We start from the raw sequence: 15,478 nt of genomic DNA, 5'->3' as shown, positions 1-15,478 counted from the left end.
AAGCAGAGAACAATCCCTCATTACAAGGTTCTCTCACTCCGTAGGTAGGAGGTAGCTACTACCATGGCAGAAGCATGCAAACATGCTCTCTCATTACCGTTACTGGCACTATAATGGTTCTCAGGCCATTATGCCAGACGAAGCATGACTTTATGAGGAGAGCCAGTACCTTACAAAAAGGCTCACTACACATCCTTCTTCCCAGCCCCTGTAACTCAGCTTACCCATCAGGCTTATTTGCCACTGGCAACTTGCCAGCATATTTGAAACTTGTGTTGGACCTCTTGGCAGCAGGAGAAAACACCTTGCCCCCCACAAGACAGTAGTTTCCATCTGGAACTGAATAAGCAAGCGTGCACAGCTTTTGTTTTCAGCCACCAGAGCACATTCAACAATCTATTAACACACAAAATTAATGAGGTACTGCTGAGTTTAAAGTCAGCAAAGCGCTGCGCCTGTGCATAGTCCCTGACAGCATATGTTGGCACTGTTGTTTGTAATACATCCACTGCTCAGGCATTTGGAGCTAAGCCTAATTAGTTCATTTCAATTGAATCTCAACTCTAGCCTTGATTCAATTGCAATGAAGGTTTTGAAAGAGGCCTATCTACACAGCCTTGCATGCTTTTTTTCGGGCACTTGAAGAGCCAGGACAAGGAAGTATGCCAGAATCACCCAACCAACCATTTAGCAGATATAGAAATGCGAATACTGCACCTACTGGTTTTCTTTCCTAAGATCATTCACGTGCAACTTCTAAAGCTAGAATAATTCTTTTCCTGGAGGGGAAAAAACAAACAAACAAAAAAAAAACAACAGAGAAGGACTTCAAATGTTATATCAGAAAAGAGAGGAAAAAGCCTACCTACAAGAAAGCCTGACCAAATTTATTAAATTTATAAATTTTTATGCATCCTGCAGAGTTGTTTCTCCATCATAGATGGTTTGGTCTTCAGTGAACATTAGCATTCAGGAGCTTCCTGTTTCCATCAGTTACACAAAAACCTAAACAACATTACAATGACAGAGTCTCGTGGGTCTCCACAGAACTCCCTCACCTCACAGCTCCTGTGTCCGCTTGCAGACCACAGCTCAAGGTGACAAAGCCAACTAACTGATCATGTGGTGTTATGCATTTCAAAACAGAAACGGATTTTTCTTAGTTATTACTCAAGATATGGTGTGCCTTCCAAAGACATTTTAATTCAAAGATTTGCAGCTTTACACTTTCCTTCCCCCTTTGATATTCAAAACTCACCGTCACACACAACAATCATTTAATGTGACAAATGATGCAATGACAGTGGCTTAGTCTTTAATGGTTTTAGTGATTTCCAGGCAGTAACTACTAGTGGGTGACATCAAGAGGATCTGGTTTCTGCTTTCTTTTCTGACAGCAATCAATTACTAAATTAACTTGGATTACACACACAATTTTTAGTCAGTTATGCAGTCTAGTATCTGCATCTCTTATAACTTCTACTGTCCCTCTGGGAGAGGAAAATGGGAGCTCCTTCTGACCTGTAGCTAAGCTGTCACTCCTAAGATCTTCTTGGCACAGCCTCAGAATTCTCTCAGTCAGGACAGCGCTTAGAAAATAACCAAAACTTCAGACAAGTTAAAGACTGGGAAGCACAGCACAAGGCAAGAGAGGAAAGTGGTACACAGGCAACCCAATTGCTGTCTGCAGCACACAAGTCACAGAGAAACACTGTCATTCAACATTGTAGCTGAGGGGCTGCACTGTGGCACACAGCAGGGAAGGAGGGTGCAAAGCCTGTAAGTTCCTTCCTTCTCCACAACACCTGTATTGAACAAAAATAATTTATTTTACAGCTGTCACCGTGTTCCCACAGCAGGGAATTATCATGCTCTGTATATCTAATAAGCTTTAAAACACAACTGACTGAAGCTTTTCAACTTACTTGAAAACTTGTGCTGTCAAACCAGACATTTTAGATAGGATACCAAAGGTGTAGCTGGTGCTGATGATACCCTTTTACTGGACTGCTTCTCCAGTACCATGGTGGATACCCAACACGAGAAGAAATTTCACTGCCTTGTATCAGAAATCTCCCCAAGACCCAAAATGTCTGTAACTGGCTAATTGGCAACAGGGCTGACCCTGCAACAACTCCTAACTGTCTCATGCATACAGCCAGCTAAGATAACAGGCCAGGCAAAAGCTCTTGCCTCCTCTCTGGGAAGAGGTCAGAGAAGGCTCTCCAATCCCTTGTATTTCACACAAAAACATTGCCACGCATATTAATAGACACAGAGCACTATGTATGCCTTGCTGCAAACAAAGCCACTAGACAGTGAGGTAGGGCAGGGAGAAGCTACAAGTATCACCTTGTTTCCACTTAATTTTTCCCAGTTACATTTCTTAAGTACTTGTGTGACCTCAAAGAGATCTACAGAAGCCCCTGCACAGCTGTAACACACCATGCTCTTGAAAACATCAAGTGACAAAGCAGCAGATTTCTATTATTACAACTATATCTAGCTTGAGGGGAAGGGATTTCTGGGCTCCAGTAATATAGACACTGAACATTGGTCTCAAACAAAAGGTGGCACACAGTTATAAAAAATAAATATTCATTCACATCAACCTCCACATGACAAGGAACAGCCTCTCTATCAACCATACCAAAATGAGGAGGCTAACTTGACTTCAGCTAAACTAATTCAGTCTTGACGAGGAGAAAAAGCTACACATGGGTCTTCCTCCATTTAAGCGTAGCAGAAAGAACATAACAGATCAAATTCCTCCCTTTATTACGCTTAGAGAAGCCATTCTTATTTAGAGGATTTGACTCTGCTTTTTAAAACAGAGGTAATAATCTGTCTGCAATAATAGTCTGTCTTCAAGTCATAACATTTTCTAAACACCCTAATGTCCATGTTCAAAATGTACTATTTTGTATGTTTAGCCCCTTCATTTACTGAGCTTACTCACTCAGTGTAAAAACTTATATTCTTGTGTGGGCACACACACTGATTATTTTACAGGTCTTTTTCACTCATCAAGAGTTTATACACTGAGTATGAACCAATGTTCTTGGAGTACATTAGGAAACATGATAAAAATAGGATTTTAAGCTGGAGTTATGTTTCTTCCTTGTAGCATTGTATGCTAACAGCTTTATGTAAACACTTCATTGCCTTTCATAATCAATTACTGTAAGTCCCAATACACATGCAACTGGAATATTCTATCTGCCCTTGTTTCTTATCTTTGCATGTGTACACACACAGCCACACTTCTGAGTTGTCGTCTGCTTCTGGAGACCAGTCTCCCAAATCCGAACCGCCAGCCAGTCCGGGCTTATGTAAACACCTTGGGATTCAAAGAAAATTCAATCACAATCACAGCTGATTAAGCCTAACGTATACAAAGGCAAAGTAAATTGAACAGGGTACATACATCAGTGCAAAGATAAGATAGAAGACTATTATCTTGCATGGCAACAAAAAAGCTGCCATACACGAACAGACCAATGGTCCATCTATTTGTGAATTATTCTCTCTGATAATGGCCAACACTTCAAAGAGCACAGGAAGTCAACACTCAGTACATGTTGCCAGAAGTTATTTGCCACACGCAAGACTAGAGAAATCACCAGAAAGCTCATAACTAAAGTTTCTTCAAACACATCAAGATGTTTGATTTAAACTGTTTAGAGAGGGTGAAACTGTTTAAACTGTTTAAAGAGGCTCTTCTCTCATGTGCTTAAATCTGTTTTCTTCTTTTATTAAAAAGATCTGAAGGTTTATGCTTTACAACCACTTCCAACACAGAAACAGTCTCAGGATTCCAGCAGGCCACTACAAGGACAGAATTTAAGCTCCTTTTGTCCCATTACCTCTCTTCACATTGCCTGAAAACGTGTGATTAGCTACCACCACAGAACACTTCACCTCTCAAAGCCAGTATCTCAAGGTGTGCTACTAAGATAAGTGTGATAAGATGCCCTAGCTCCAAAGGTCATGGAGAACAGTGGCACTCACTGAGTGACTTCCTCACCTGTGGCAGGTATGGGTTTGGTGGCTCTGGCCAGACATTGCCACAAACACAGCCATGCCACAAGGCAAGCTCCGATGTGCAAGAAATCCAAGTTTCCAAACAGCCACCAGTTGTATCTGCAGAAGTTATGCAAGTAAATCTTCAGCTCTTAATTCTGGGCAGAATTAAGCACAAATACACACTATATACTTCATAGACTTAAAGTTCCGTACAATATCATGTAGCTAAAAGAAAAGCTTCTATCGTCTCCACTAGTATTTTGAAGTCTTTTTTTTTTTTTTGAGTGGTAAATTAACAGCCATTAATCCATTACTTCTTCCCCTAGAAACTATTTCAATAGCTTATCAAAATCTAGTAAAACTGACGTAAAATTATCAATTGCTTATTCTGCCCACTTGAGATATTTCTGCTCTTTAGTATGGGCAAATAAGACAAATGTCAGAAGAAACCTTTGCAGAGTTCAGTTGATTTAATCCGTGACTATAATATCCCAATAACCTGGGAGATTAAAGACATCAACAAGAAGAAAAAATAAAACAACACAGATTTTGCCCCTTGGAAGAGTTATTTCAGCCCCCTTAAGAAAGAAATAATAATTTACAAGTAAACAGGTCATTGGCCTGACCTAGTACAGAAATCCTCTGTGGCTGTGCATAACGAGACCCCATTCTTTAGATCAGCAGGTGCATGGAAGGCTCCACCACATACCTAAACCATACAGAAATCTAAACTATATGAAATAAATATACCAACACAGATTCTGTGGACTAAAGCTCAGCATTCAACTTTTCTAAAAAAAATATAAGATAAAACCAAGGAAAATCTGTTCTGTTAGTTCTTCTCTGTTGGTATTCTGGATACCACAAAATAAAGCTCCTAAGCAGGAAAAAGGTGTGACAATCAGTTGAAGTAGTTTTCTGGCTTATTAAACGGTGTTAAAACAACCAGAGATCCAGGCCCAGAAGAAATTACATCAACTATGCTATGGAATTTTGAAGTCTAATCACTGTAGCATATAACTAAGAACACAGCCTCATTCTCCACACAGCATAAGCTGGTGCAAGAGATAGAACAGAATCAGTATTTCAGAACAGTGTTAAATCAGAGCATCAAGACCAAAACTGAGTAGAGTCCTGACCAAGATCTAGCCCTAAGGTGGGAGTGCAGCTGACAAAAAAAAAAAAAAAAAAAAAAAAAAAAAGTGTGCTATCTCATTCTCCTCTGAACTTTTAACATAGAAACTGAGACCTCCAATGCAGTTGCAAGCCCCCAGAACAAAGCAGAAGGTAGCCAGCAGAGGGAATGATAAAGAGGAAACAAGCAAACACCATTCTCTTGAGCTCATTTTGGCAAGGGAGCCAACAATCAGTCCTCACACATCACAAGGCAAAACCCAGTTTAACTCTCTGAGTATTTGTAAGCTCTAGTATGAGGAAAGACTAAGCAAGGAAGTTTTATAACTATATAACTATGTATTTTTTTTATTTTTATTTTTTAAAAATCAGGTTCCCCACCTCCTCCAGAGTACAGGTTGAGATATAACGGCTTCCCTGAATCAGAACAACTGTTTGCTTTGTATGTTAATTTTACCACCAAGTTTTTGTATTGTAACAATTATTAAGCTACCAATACTTGGCATCTGGCTGGCAGAGACAGAACTCAGAGAGCATTCCTTTGTCCAGTAGAAAGCAAGCATCCCAGGAACTTGCTTTGGGAGCTCACAAAGAAAGAGAGCTGGAGGGGTACGGACCAAAGACCAGCAACCTTAAACATTACTAGCACACAATGAAACCCAGGCTTGTTTACCACAGAAATAGGAAGATGTTGGGATGACTGAGGATGGTACAAAATCAATTGCCTCCTCTCCTGGGGGAAATCTGGGTGGAGCTGCCTAAAAATGCACAGACTGTACTTGCAGATAGCCTTGCAAGAAACACATCAGGGTGGTAGTATTCCCTTCTATTTCTTTAGAATCCTAAGACAAGGAATATGCACAGTGCTTAGTAAGAGGCTTGAGTATATTTATTACCACTATCATTCACCATTGCATTGGAAGAGCTCATGGAAAAAGGGGAAACACTGGGGCTAATGATCACACCACAGACAGGAGCATAGTGGGGGAGAGACAGGCAATGACACATTGTACATATACATTTAAAATTAAGGCTAGATTCTGATGTAGATATCCAACAGTTTCTTCCAGGATTTTTTCCCCGCCCTAAGACCACTGAGTTAAGATTTAAAGATCAGGTATGATATTCAACATGGTTTATTGTCATTTCTACACATAATTTGAGACATCTGAAAAAGGTTGGATACCATAGTAGATGGCTGCTTAAAATCGCCTTTTAGGAATTCTCCAATTCCTGGAAGTGTTTTACGTTGTTCACCCACAACTATTAGATGTTTTGTAATTATGGCCATTAGTTGTTTTGTCATCTAATGGCATTATCAAAACATTCAACAGAACAGAGCCCACAATTATCTTACTAACTGCACAATCATCTCCCACTTAAAGACCTTCTGACTACAGATGTTTTCCCTCCACTGAAATCAAGTTGGTACCACTTACCTCACTCCAGAATCCTGAAATGCAGAAAATAAGCACACGATCCTCAATTTACTTTAAAAATAGTGATCATTTAGAATTAGATTTTAATATCAGAACACAATGATTGGAAAATTTAAAATTGAATTTTAACGAAGTCTTTGATCTTCAGATTTGGCCCATAAAATACCTTTGCCGCTAGTTGTTGTAGTAAATGTGCGTTTACCACAGAGGTGCGTGCATGCATACAATAAACGCACCTAACCAAGTATCACCGTTCTGCCAGACCCCATTCCCTACATCGAAGATACGCAAGTTGCTTGAGGGCTATGCAAACCTTCCACAACATCTAGATTAAAAGCACTAATTTCACATGGATTCACTTGCTGAGATCCCTGTGAAGGACAGTCCTGCTGCTTGCTGGCTCAGGGTGGGCACAGTGCTCTGTGGAGAATATTACACTCAAAACGGTTTCTAACTTGTTTGCAGCAAAGCAGTTCTAAACATCCTCTGAATGTCATCCTCCTTCCTGTCTAAAAATAACAGTAGGGGCATTCATACCTGATAGAACAAGGAGTTAGAGCAATAAAAGGAGGAAGAGCAATAAAATAAAGGGAAGGGAGAGGAGCGTCACCTCAGCACACCTGTCCCTTGTCTCCCTCCAGCACCACTGCAGTACCAGTAACACACCTACCCAGTGCTGTACCAGGAGTGATTGCACTAAAAATGACTAAAACCCCCAAGTGATTATGCTATTTCCAACTTCATTTTCATACTTGAAATGAAAAATTTATTTCAACTCCCAAGATAATTTTCCAAGGCTGAGGTGTGGGGGGCATGAGGGGCTGCTGAAGCCAGCACCTGTTCTACCTGACGACCGCACCTGAGCTGAAATACAGTGCTTTTCCCTAAAGCAACAGAAACTTCCTCAGCAGCGGGGCACTTTTTTGGGTTGTTATGCATCTAGTAGACAAAAGCGTGACAGGAACCCGGGTCGATTTCTTAAACTGCACCTGCGAGAGGCTCAGTTTGTCCGGCAGGGCGCCGTGAGGGGCGCCGGCCGCCGTGAGGAGGCGGGAAGGCGTGAGGGGGGCACCCGCAGACGCCTCCTGGAAGCCCAGAGCCCCGATTTCCACAGCGGGCAGGGGCGGCTGTGAGAGGAAAACCCCTGCTAACAGCCCCCGGCAGGAGCAGGCGGGTCGGGTACTCACACGGTGAAGTGGTAGACGAAGCACTTCCAGCCCGTGGGCCGCTCCAAGAAGTTGTAGACCCTGCCCTGGATGTTGCTGCGGCTCAGCAGCGGCTTGCGGAGGCTGTAGATGGAGACGCGGGGGTCGAGGCTGACGGGGGGCCGCGGGCTGTCGGCGCTCACCACCACCACCTCGCTCTTCAGCCGCTGCGGCCGCTCCCGGGAGGGCACCGGGCTGCTGCCCGCCGGCTGCTGCCCGCCCTGGCCGTCGGGGAGCGGGGCGTAGTGGGCGTTCGGGGTGCTCTCGGCCAGCTCCAGCGACGAGGGCTTCTTACCGGGCGTCATGCTGCCCTTCCTGGGCAGCGACAGCCGGCCCAGGCTGCGGCTTTTCTTCTCGCCCGGAGGGGAGCTGGAGGACATGGCTGAGGCAGTGCCGGAGCCTCGCTGCTCCGAGGAGCCGCGGTCCAGCTCCGGGCGTCCTCCCGCCGCCGCTGGCCCGGCCCTTTCGGGGGCGGCTCCCGGCCGGGCAAGGTGAGGGGAAGCCCGGCTCCGGCCCGTCCCCGCCCCGCCTGCAGCCCCAGGGCCGCCCGGCGGGAGGCGCCGCGCGGCGGCTGCCCGGGGCCGGGAGCTGGCGGTACCTCAGGGGGGCCGCCCCCCGCGCCTGCCCCGCTCCCTTCTCCCCTCTCAGCGGTGCTGATCTGCTTCACCTGCTCCTCTCCTGGGGGACAGAGCTGCGCGGAGATGCCCTCCTCCTTTTAGGAGGCGCCACGTGCTGAAGAAGGTGATGGTAAAAGATCAGGGAGGTTGCTGCCAATCCACCTATCCCCTGTGGGACAATGTGTTCCAGAAAGGGTTTCACAGGCCTGTCCCAGTGACTTAAGCCAGAACATGCCCCCTTACCGCTCAGTTAGAAACACCAGAGTCTCCAGGGCCTCATCCCTTTTTGCAGAATTTCAGCATTGGGAAGGAGAAAAGACCCAAACTTGAACGTGACTCGACCTAGCATCTGCTAGGGGGCTGTTCTTAATACAAGTAACAAGAGTAAGGGTCAGGCCACCAGGCCTTGCGGTCTTAGATGTTACTGTGATACAAGGGAGCAAACAGCTGAGTAATTAGGCAAGCTGTAGAACAGTAAGCACAGTTCTGCAGAATTGCCTCACCTGCAAGCTGGGTCTCTCACCAACACTAAACCAAAACATTGTGTTTCTGTAGAAGGGTACATATCTTTGGCAATTAATATCACGCTGTTCTGAGGGCTTGGATAACTTTCCTGTGCATTGGAGTGAGTTAAGACTTAACAGCAATGTGAGTTAATTCGTTATAGTAGTAAAAGCCTTTGCTGTAGCAATTAGTTAACAATTTCTATTCCCAGAGGTAAAGAAGGTTCTCTTTGATCTGGAGTGCTGTGGGTTGTTTTTTTTTTGTTTGTTTGTTTTTTTCCCTTTTTCTTTTTCTTTTTTTTTCTTTCTTTCTTCTAGCTCAAAATAGAACAGAACTAGTAAGAGCTATGTTGAGTTCATGGTTGATACACTGGTATGGGACAAGAATGTTGCAGGAAGATAAGGTGCTAAATAAAGTTAAACACAAACAAGCCTGCTAATTGTAGTTCCATTCAAATGTCAAGCTGCACACATGGTAGGCAAACTGGGCAAGATCCTTCACTAGTGTAAATAAGCAAGACTGTAGACTCTTATAAAGCACTAATTTATATCCACGAAGAATCTGACCCCTTGTTAGGAATGCAAATACAGAAGTGTTTAAAAAAAAGAATTTGCAAAACTTGTTTTTAAACCAACAAAAGGCTTTTCCCCCTTCAGTCAGAGCAAGAAGAACAAAGTTAATAAAAACAGCACAACAAAGGAAACTTGTCCTGCATTTGATCAAAATAGATCCAAATTACAGCTAACTCTGTTTTCTCTGTCCTCAGGAACTGTGAAGTCACGTGTGTATCAAGCATTTTAAGAAGGAAGTTCTACATAGAAATCACATAGGGAAAATCTATTTTATTATAAACTGCAACTGCCTTTTCCATACCCAGTGACTGCAGTTTCTTTGTGGCTTGAATGGGAAGATAAAACCTCCAAGGTCAGGAATTATTCCTGTGCTTGAACCTTGACCATAGGATGCAGGGAGCCAAGGAAAGACCAGCCCAACATGTACCCCTGAACAAGGACTCTTTAGTTTCTTGCCTGTGATTTAGTCAATTTCTAGTATCTAGCTTCCAGTCTAGAAGAGAACATTTGATTTGTTCCCGAGTAAAAGCTCAAAGATCTTAGTAGTGCTTCAGAAAAAAGCTCTGCTTCTTGGTAAAGACACCATGTCTGTTCTGACCACAGAGGAAACCCACTGACAATGACTTTGCTCACCTCAGCTTACAATATATTTGGCACCAAAAAGAAACATCTGTGTGACTCTTCAAGTCAGATTGTTAGTCGTTTGCTTAGAAGACATTCAGAAATCATTTGCTGTTCTTGCAGAAAGTATGCAAGAAAAATGACTAACAGAAGAAAAAATGTCATTGCTACCCTTGAAGGCTCACTGTTTGAGGACTGGCCTGATAAAATCACAGTATTAAAGTTAATAAATGTGTTTCTTTATGCAAGTGTTCTACTTTAAAGACTGACATATTGTCTGTATTATTCAGGACCTTATCCTAAAGCCAGGTGCAAAATAATTTTCATAGTTCAACAAAACAAGAGGCATTCAGATTATATTCTTCATAAACTGTTTCCAAAATCTTTTAAAATATTATGGCATTGTCTTGTTATTTATCTGTTGATTAACAAAACAGAATAGAAAATCCAATGTATCTGAACACAGGAAAATAGAGGGTTCTGTTACATACTATTTCCTTTCAAGACAAAAGTTAAATAGCTATGTAGGGAAGAAAATTAATAGCTAACTTTTACCCTCTGTTCAATAAGGAACTGTTCAAAATGGACAAAGTTTATTTCAATAACTTCTTCATTGCAAAACATGAAAAGCTCTGTAACCCACTACTCTGTTTCTCATGTCCTAAATACTTTCATAATGTTTTGTTTTGGTGTTGACTTAATTTTTCAAATAATCATCAGAAATGAAGGAATTTTCAATTTGATAATGTTTAAAATAAATATTTAGGCTATATATGAACATCTTTTCCCCAGAGTCAAGGAATCCATCAAAATATGATTTTTTCAGTGTGTACTGATTGAGGAAGTTAATTTTTATATATTAAAAATCATTTTATTATATGACTTCTATCTAGTTCATTTTACTGAATGATAAAACATCTGTCTGGCATATCTGAAATCAATTGCATGCTTAAATACAAGTGTTGAATAGATGACTAATTCATTATGAGTCTCTAGGGAATAATTATTATATATTGTATCACCAAAACTGTATTATAATTTGAAACATTTTAAAGATGAATGTCGTTAACATGGTAACGGCAATTCCCATTTTTCCCCCCTCATGAGTACCCATGTCTTGATATTAATCGTGCTCATGTTCAGAAATCCTCCTGCTTACTGTTAGATTACCTTGGGGGATGGTTTGGTTTGTTTTTTAAATACAAATTCCCCCATTTCTGCCCAGCTAGAGAAGGGGACAGGTTAAAAAACTTCCTTCAAAGAGAGGAAGAAGTTGTTTTCATCTTAATTTTCAGATTATTTTTCTTGAATTAGAGCAAATCCCTTGTTGCATTCCATTGCCTTGAGGGTTCACAGTTCGATCAGTAGATTGTTTTTAAAACAGCCAGCAATGTAGGTAAAAGCAACTTAGTTCTGAATTGAGAATGGAATCCTAGACTGTTTAAATACTTCCATATAGCAATGACTGTACGCCAGTAGCTTTTGAAATATTCTCTATCTTAATTTAAAATAAATCTGTTCACAGGAGCACGTCATTACTTAAAGATACTCATATTAAAACCTACAAAACATAAGTACTTAGACCTCTGACATGAAGAAAAGCTTGAAAGCATAATAATAGGCTGACCTAGTGCACATTAGCCTTGTGGATTCAAAGCAGAGGTAAGGAAAGTATAAAGAGAGAAAAGAGTTTGCTTCATTTTTGAAAACTTGGAAAGACAGTGGTTCAGCCATTTCAGTGGGGAGATATACATGTTTTCATTCACTAAATAAGTTACAATTAAGAACATTTTTCTGAATACCTATACACATCTTTCACTGGATGCTTAAGTAATCTTATTTATCGTTCTTTTAAATCGATAACAATTTATTAAATATACAAGTGGTATACTTTTATACCAGCTTAACTTTAGGTTTTAAATTTAAGCAGTCTTTCTAACAGGCTCTTAAATGCATTCATGCTTCTTATGTATACATACAGCAGATTTTCCCTGATGCATTGCTAGTCAAACAACTTAGGTAGCATACCAGTAGAAACTCCAGATATGGACAGTGTAAATCATATGAAACTGCAGTATTCCCCAAAAGCCTGACTGTTAAGATAAAAATACAATAAAGCGCAGTAACAGCTTTATCCTTCTCCCCTAGTGCTTTGTGGTCACCTAGCTGTATGGCTAGGGAGAATCCTCAGGTTAGTTCAGCTCAATTTTTCCTTCAGGTGAATTTATTCCAGCTTCCTTGATCAGGAACATGCACAGCTACTGTGTCATTACTCTACCTGCAATTTAAACATCTATTAACCACTGCTGTCCAGGCTTTCTCTGATTCAGCAGTAGCACCATCACAAAGTACTGGGATAAGAATGTCCAAGGAAGGTGCCTTTGTCATTCAATTAAAAAGCACCACAGTACAGTACAGGTAATTAGGAGGAGCACCACAAAGGAAGATGCAGGAGGTGTTCATCCTTAAGCATTTGCAGACTACTTGTTGGGCAGACTGTCCCCCATACCCTCACTAAATCACTTCCAGAAAACTGGACAATATAGCCATCTCTTTCGAAATACCAAATTTGCCTGAGTGGCAAATTTGCTATTTGCAGACGGAGCAGAACTTGGAAAGACAAAACCACCTTTTCTTCCTCTAGATAAGAATGAACAAAGTAGGAGCATCCTAACAGGGTAGCAGATATTCAGTTATAAGTCAGTGTCCACATTAATGAATGACTTCATAAAAAGACTAATCACTGTCAAAAAAAGGATGCTTTAAAAAGGTGCTCACACAGTCTGCTATTGTATCAGTCTCAAGACAAATGCGACAAACAGAAAACAGCTGATGACTTCCTATTCAGAAAGTTTAAACTGGCTTTTAATTCTCTCTCCCTCCCTCTTTGGTGCCAGGTTATTTTTAACTGCGGGTGCAGTAAGTTTAGGAATCTGGTCACTAGAGAGAAGAAACATTGCAGAAGATACTAGCATGCACCAGATATCTGGAGTCTGGAGACTATCTAGTCCTGCAGTTGACAATCCTGATTAATATTATCTGTTTGAATGCTATCTTACTGCATGGTTATGTCTACGTTTATTACCTCTATTTACATTGTTTCATAGCTTTTTGAAGCACATCAGGGCTGTTCTGGGAAAGAATGTTACTGTCTACCAGCGCTCAGGTTTTAGATCCTAAAACAGTTTCAAGAAAGAATCTGAGCATATATTTACACTGATGGCACACAGCCCATTTTTTTTGTTTCATGTATTCAGTTATACATATGGTAAAATGCTTCTGACTAGTCTACAACTTAAATTGGACCAATCAGTGTGAAAAAAATAAAAAAAAATTTGCTCTATTTGTCCACAGGATTAGTTCTGCTATTTACAACAATATTTAATTTCTTTGTCTCCAGCAGAAAATGAAGTTGTTTAATCCCCCCCCCGCCTCTCCCAAACCAGACAGGGCAATACTTGGAAGACGTAATTATTCTTGCCAATGAATGTTCATTCAAAATGCCAATACCATCCAATTGGAATTTTGTTTCATGTCATTAATTAAATTTTTTTTCTATAGTGTTAGCCTGTCCTTCTGCCTATGGTTGCAGGTTTGACTAAAAGTTTCCATGTGTAAGTGATTTTTTAGAATGCCTTTGCTGTCCCATTCTCCCTGGTTCCTTGATGTAGTTAATTATTCAGCAATTTTCATAACTGGAAAAGGATTCTTCTGAGAATCATTGCAAAAGAGAAAACTAAGGAGGTCGACAAAATGCTGCAACATTTATTTTCAGCATTAAGGCACAAGGGATGTATTATAATCACAGAAGCACGTGAGACAGCAGGAATTTGATTACTCATGTAATGCCATACAGGTTACAATATGCATATTCTTACATATGCAAAGGTATATAAGGGCAGAGTGACGAATCCATTCTTCAAATGAAGGGATCATTATATCATCATCTTGCATCATGAGAAAATTCTTCTCCTCGGACTACTCATAAACCCTGTCTTTGTTGGATGAAGTAGGACCAATAGGATCAAATAACACCACTGAGTAAGGTTCAAATAAATTCACTGAATTTTTGAAATTCTGAAATCCTCTCCAATTGTAACTCCATAGTTACTTATGGGGAGACCTATGTTTACTAAGAGGATGTTTTGGTATTTCAGACAGTTTCACTTTTAGCAGCTGAAGCAAGTAAAAACATCACCAGTTATCACTAAATCTCTTCCTGATCAAGGAACACTTCCTGCCTGCAAATATTTTAATCTGTAATATAATATCCTATTTCATACGTATGGAATGACATGGATAGATAACCATTATTCAGCAGAGCCCACTTGGCAACCCACTTTTGTCAGGCGTTATCTGTCTTCCAGCTAGGTGTAACTGCAGTTGACTGACCTTTAATTGCAGGTAGTTCACCAGATAACTTCAGTGGAAGGTTTACACAGGCAAGGTAAGGAATATAATGGTAATTCCATTGCAAAAACAAAGATTTTTCAAACAGCAATTCACCAAATAGCTTTTTAATGCCCCAAATAAGGGAAATGGAGAACAACAGTACAAAAGCTACTAGCAATACCTCTTCCCCCACAACTACACCTTTCCACAGAAAGTAACCTCTCAATGCAAACAAAACGTAAACTATAAAACTCAGTGGATAGGCCACAGGAGACCTATGCAACAGTCAGCTCTGCCAAACTGGAATTTCAGGTTGTTTTCATCTCACAAAGAAGAGATTTCATTTCTCCAGTACCATTCCAACAGATATAGGCAAACAATGCAATGTGACATAATACAAGGTCTTGCAAAAATTCTCTTGACCTTTTCCCCACTTGTGATTTCATGCCAAATTCTAGTCCCATCCTTGACCTTTTGCTAATTGGGCTAATTGCAGTTCTTCTATTTGGGTCATCATCTTCAATGTCTCAGGAGCACAGTTGCTTACATTAGCAAGATTTCACATAGAAGGATAAAAATAAAGTTTGCTGCATTTGTGCTCTGCAAAGCCCAAAATCTTCTGCATGAAGTACACCACAAATTCTTGTAATAGTACTGCAGAAGTATAAAAGGGAATGTGACTACCCTCCTCATCTCCCAGATTGACTGCTAATTACAGATCCAATAATCCAAGTGGTAGCATAGTTACATTTTAGTAAGCACGTGCATACGTACTGAGGCACCAATATTTGTTAATTAGGCTATTAAACTACTGTTAAAAATTGAAAGAAATTGAAAGCTATGCTAAAATCCCATTCACTGAGAAACTAAGCTTGTTGATTGCAGGCTGTCTGTATCACATCCAAATCCTAGTTTTTCTCAGCAACTCTGAAAAGAGCATAATTATATTTGCTGTGTACCCCTCAAGT

The 15,478-nt window shown here is 40.8% G+C and overlaps 1 protein-coding gene across 9 annotated transcripts in view; it reads right to left on the bottom strand.

The window, feature by feature from the left end:
• KCNQ1 (potassium voltage-gated channel subfamily Q member 1) overlaps nucleotides 1–15,478 on the bottom strand; it is a 408,405-nt gene that overhangs the window by 333,202 nt on the left and 59,725 nt on the right. For 3 of the 9 annotated variants that reach the window (XM_027458505.3, XM_072038532.1, XM_038180544.2), the window contains exon 1: nucleotides 7,787–8,318. The exons of 3 other annotated variants lie outside the window; for them this stretch is intronic. In XM_027458505.3, the coding sequence (XP_027314306.1) occupies nucleotides 7,787–8,184 (398 nt within the window). In that variant the 5' untranslated portion in view covers nucleotides 8,185–8,318. Of the gene's footprint in view, nucleotides 1–7,786; nucleotides 8,341–15,478 lie in introns of those variants that run through there. 3 more of the 9 variants (XM_038180542.2, XM_027458504.3, XM_027458506.3) reach the window with 2 other exon arrangements.

Source organism: Anas platyrhynchos, chromosome 5 (genome assembly GCF_047663525.1).
Source record: "Anas platyrhynchos isolate ZD024472 breed Pekin duck chromosome 5, IASCAAS_PekinDuck_T2T, whole genome shotgun sequence".
In the NCBI taxonomy this organism is placed as follows: domain Eukaryota; kingdom Metazoa; phylum Chordata; class Aves; order Anseriformes; family Anatidae; genus Anas; species Anas platyrhynchos.
The sequence above is the reverse complement of the archived record's forward strand: the minus strand, read 5'-3'. Positions and strand labels throughout refer to the sequence as shown.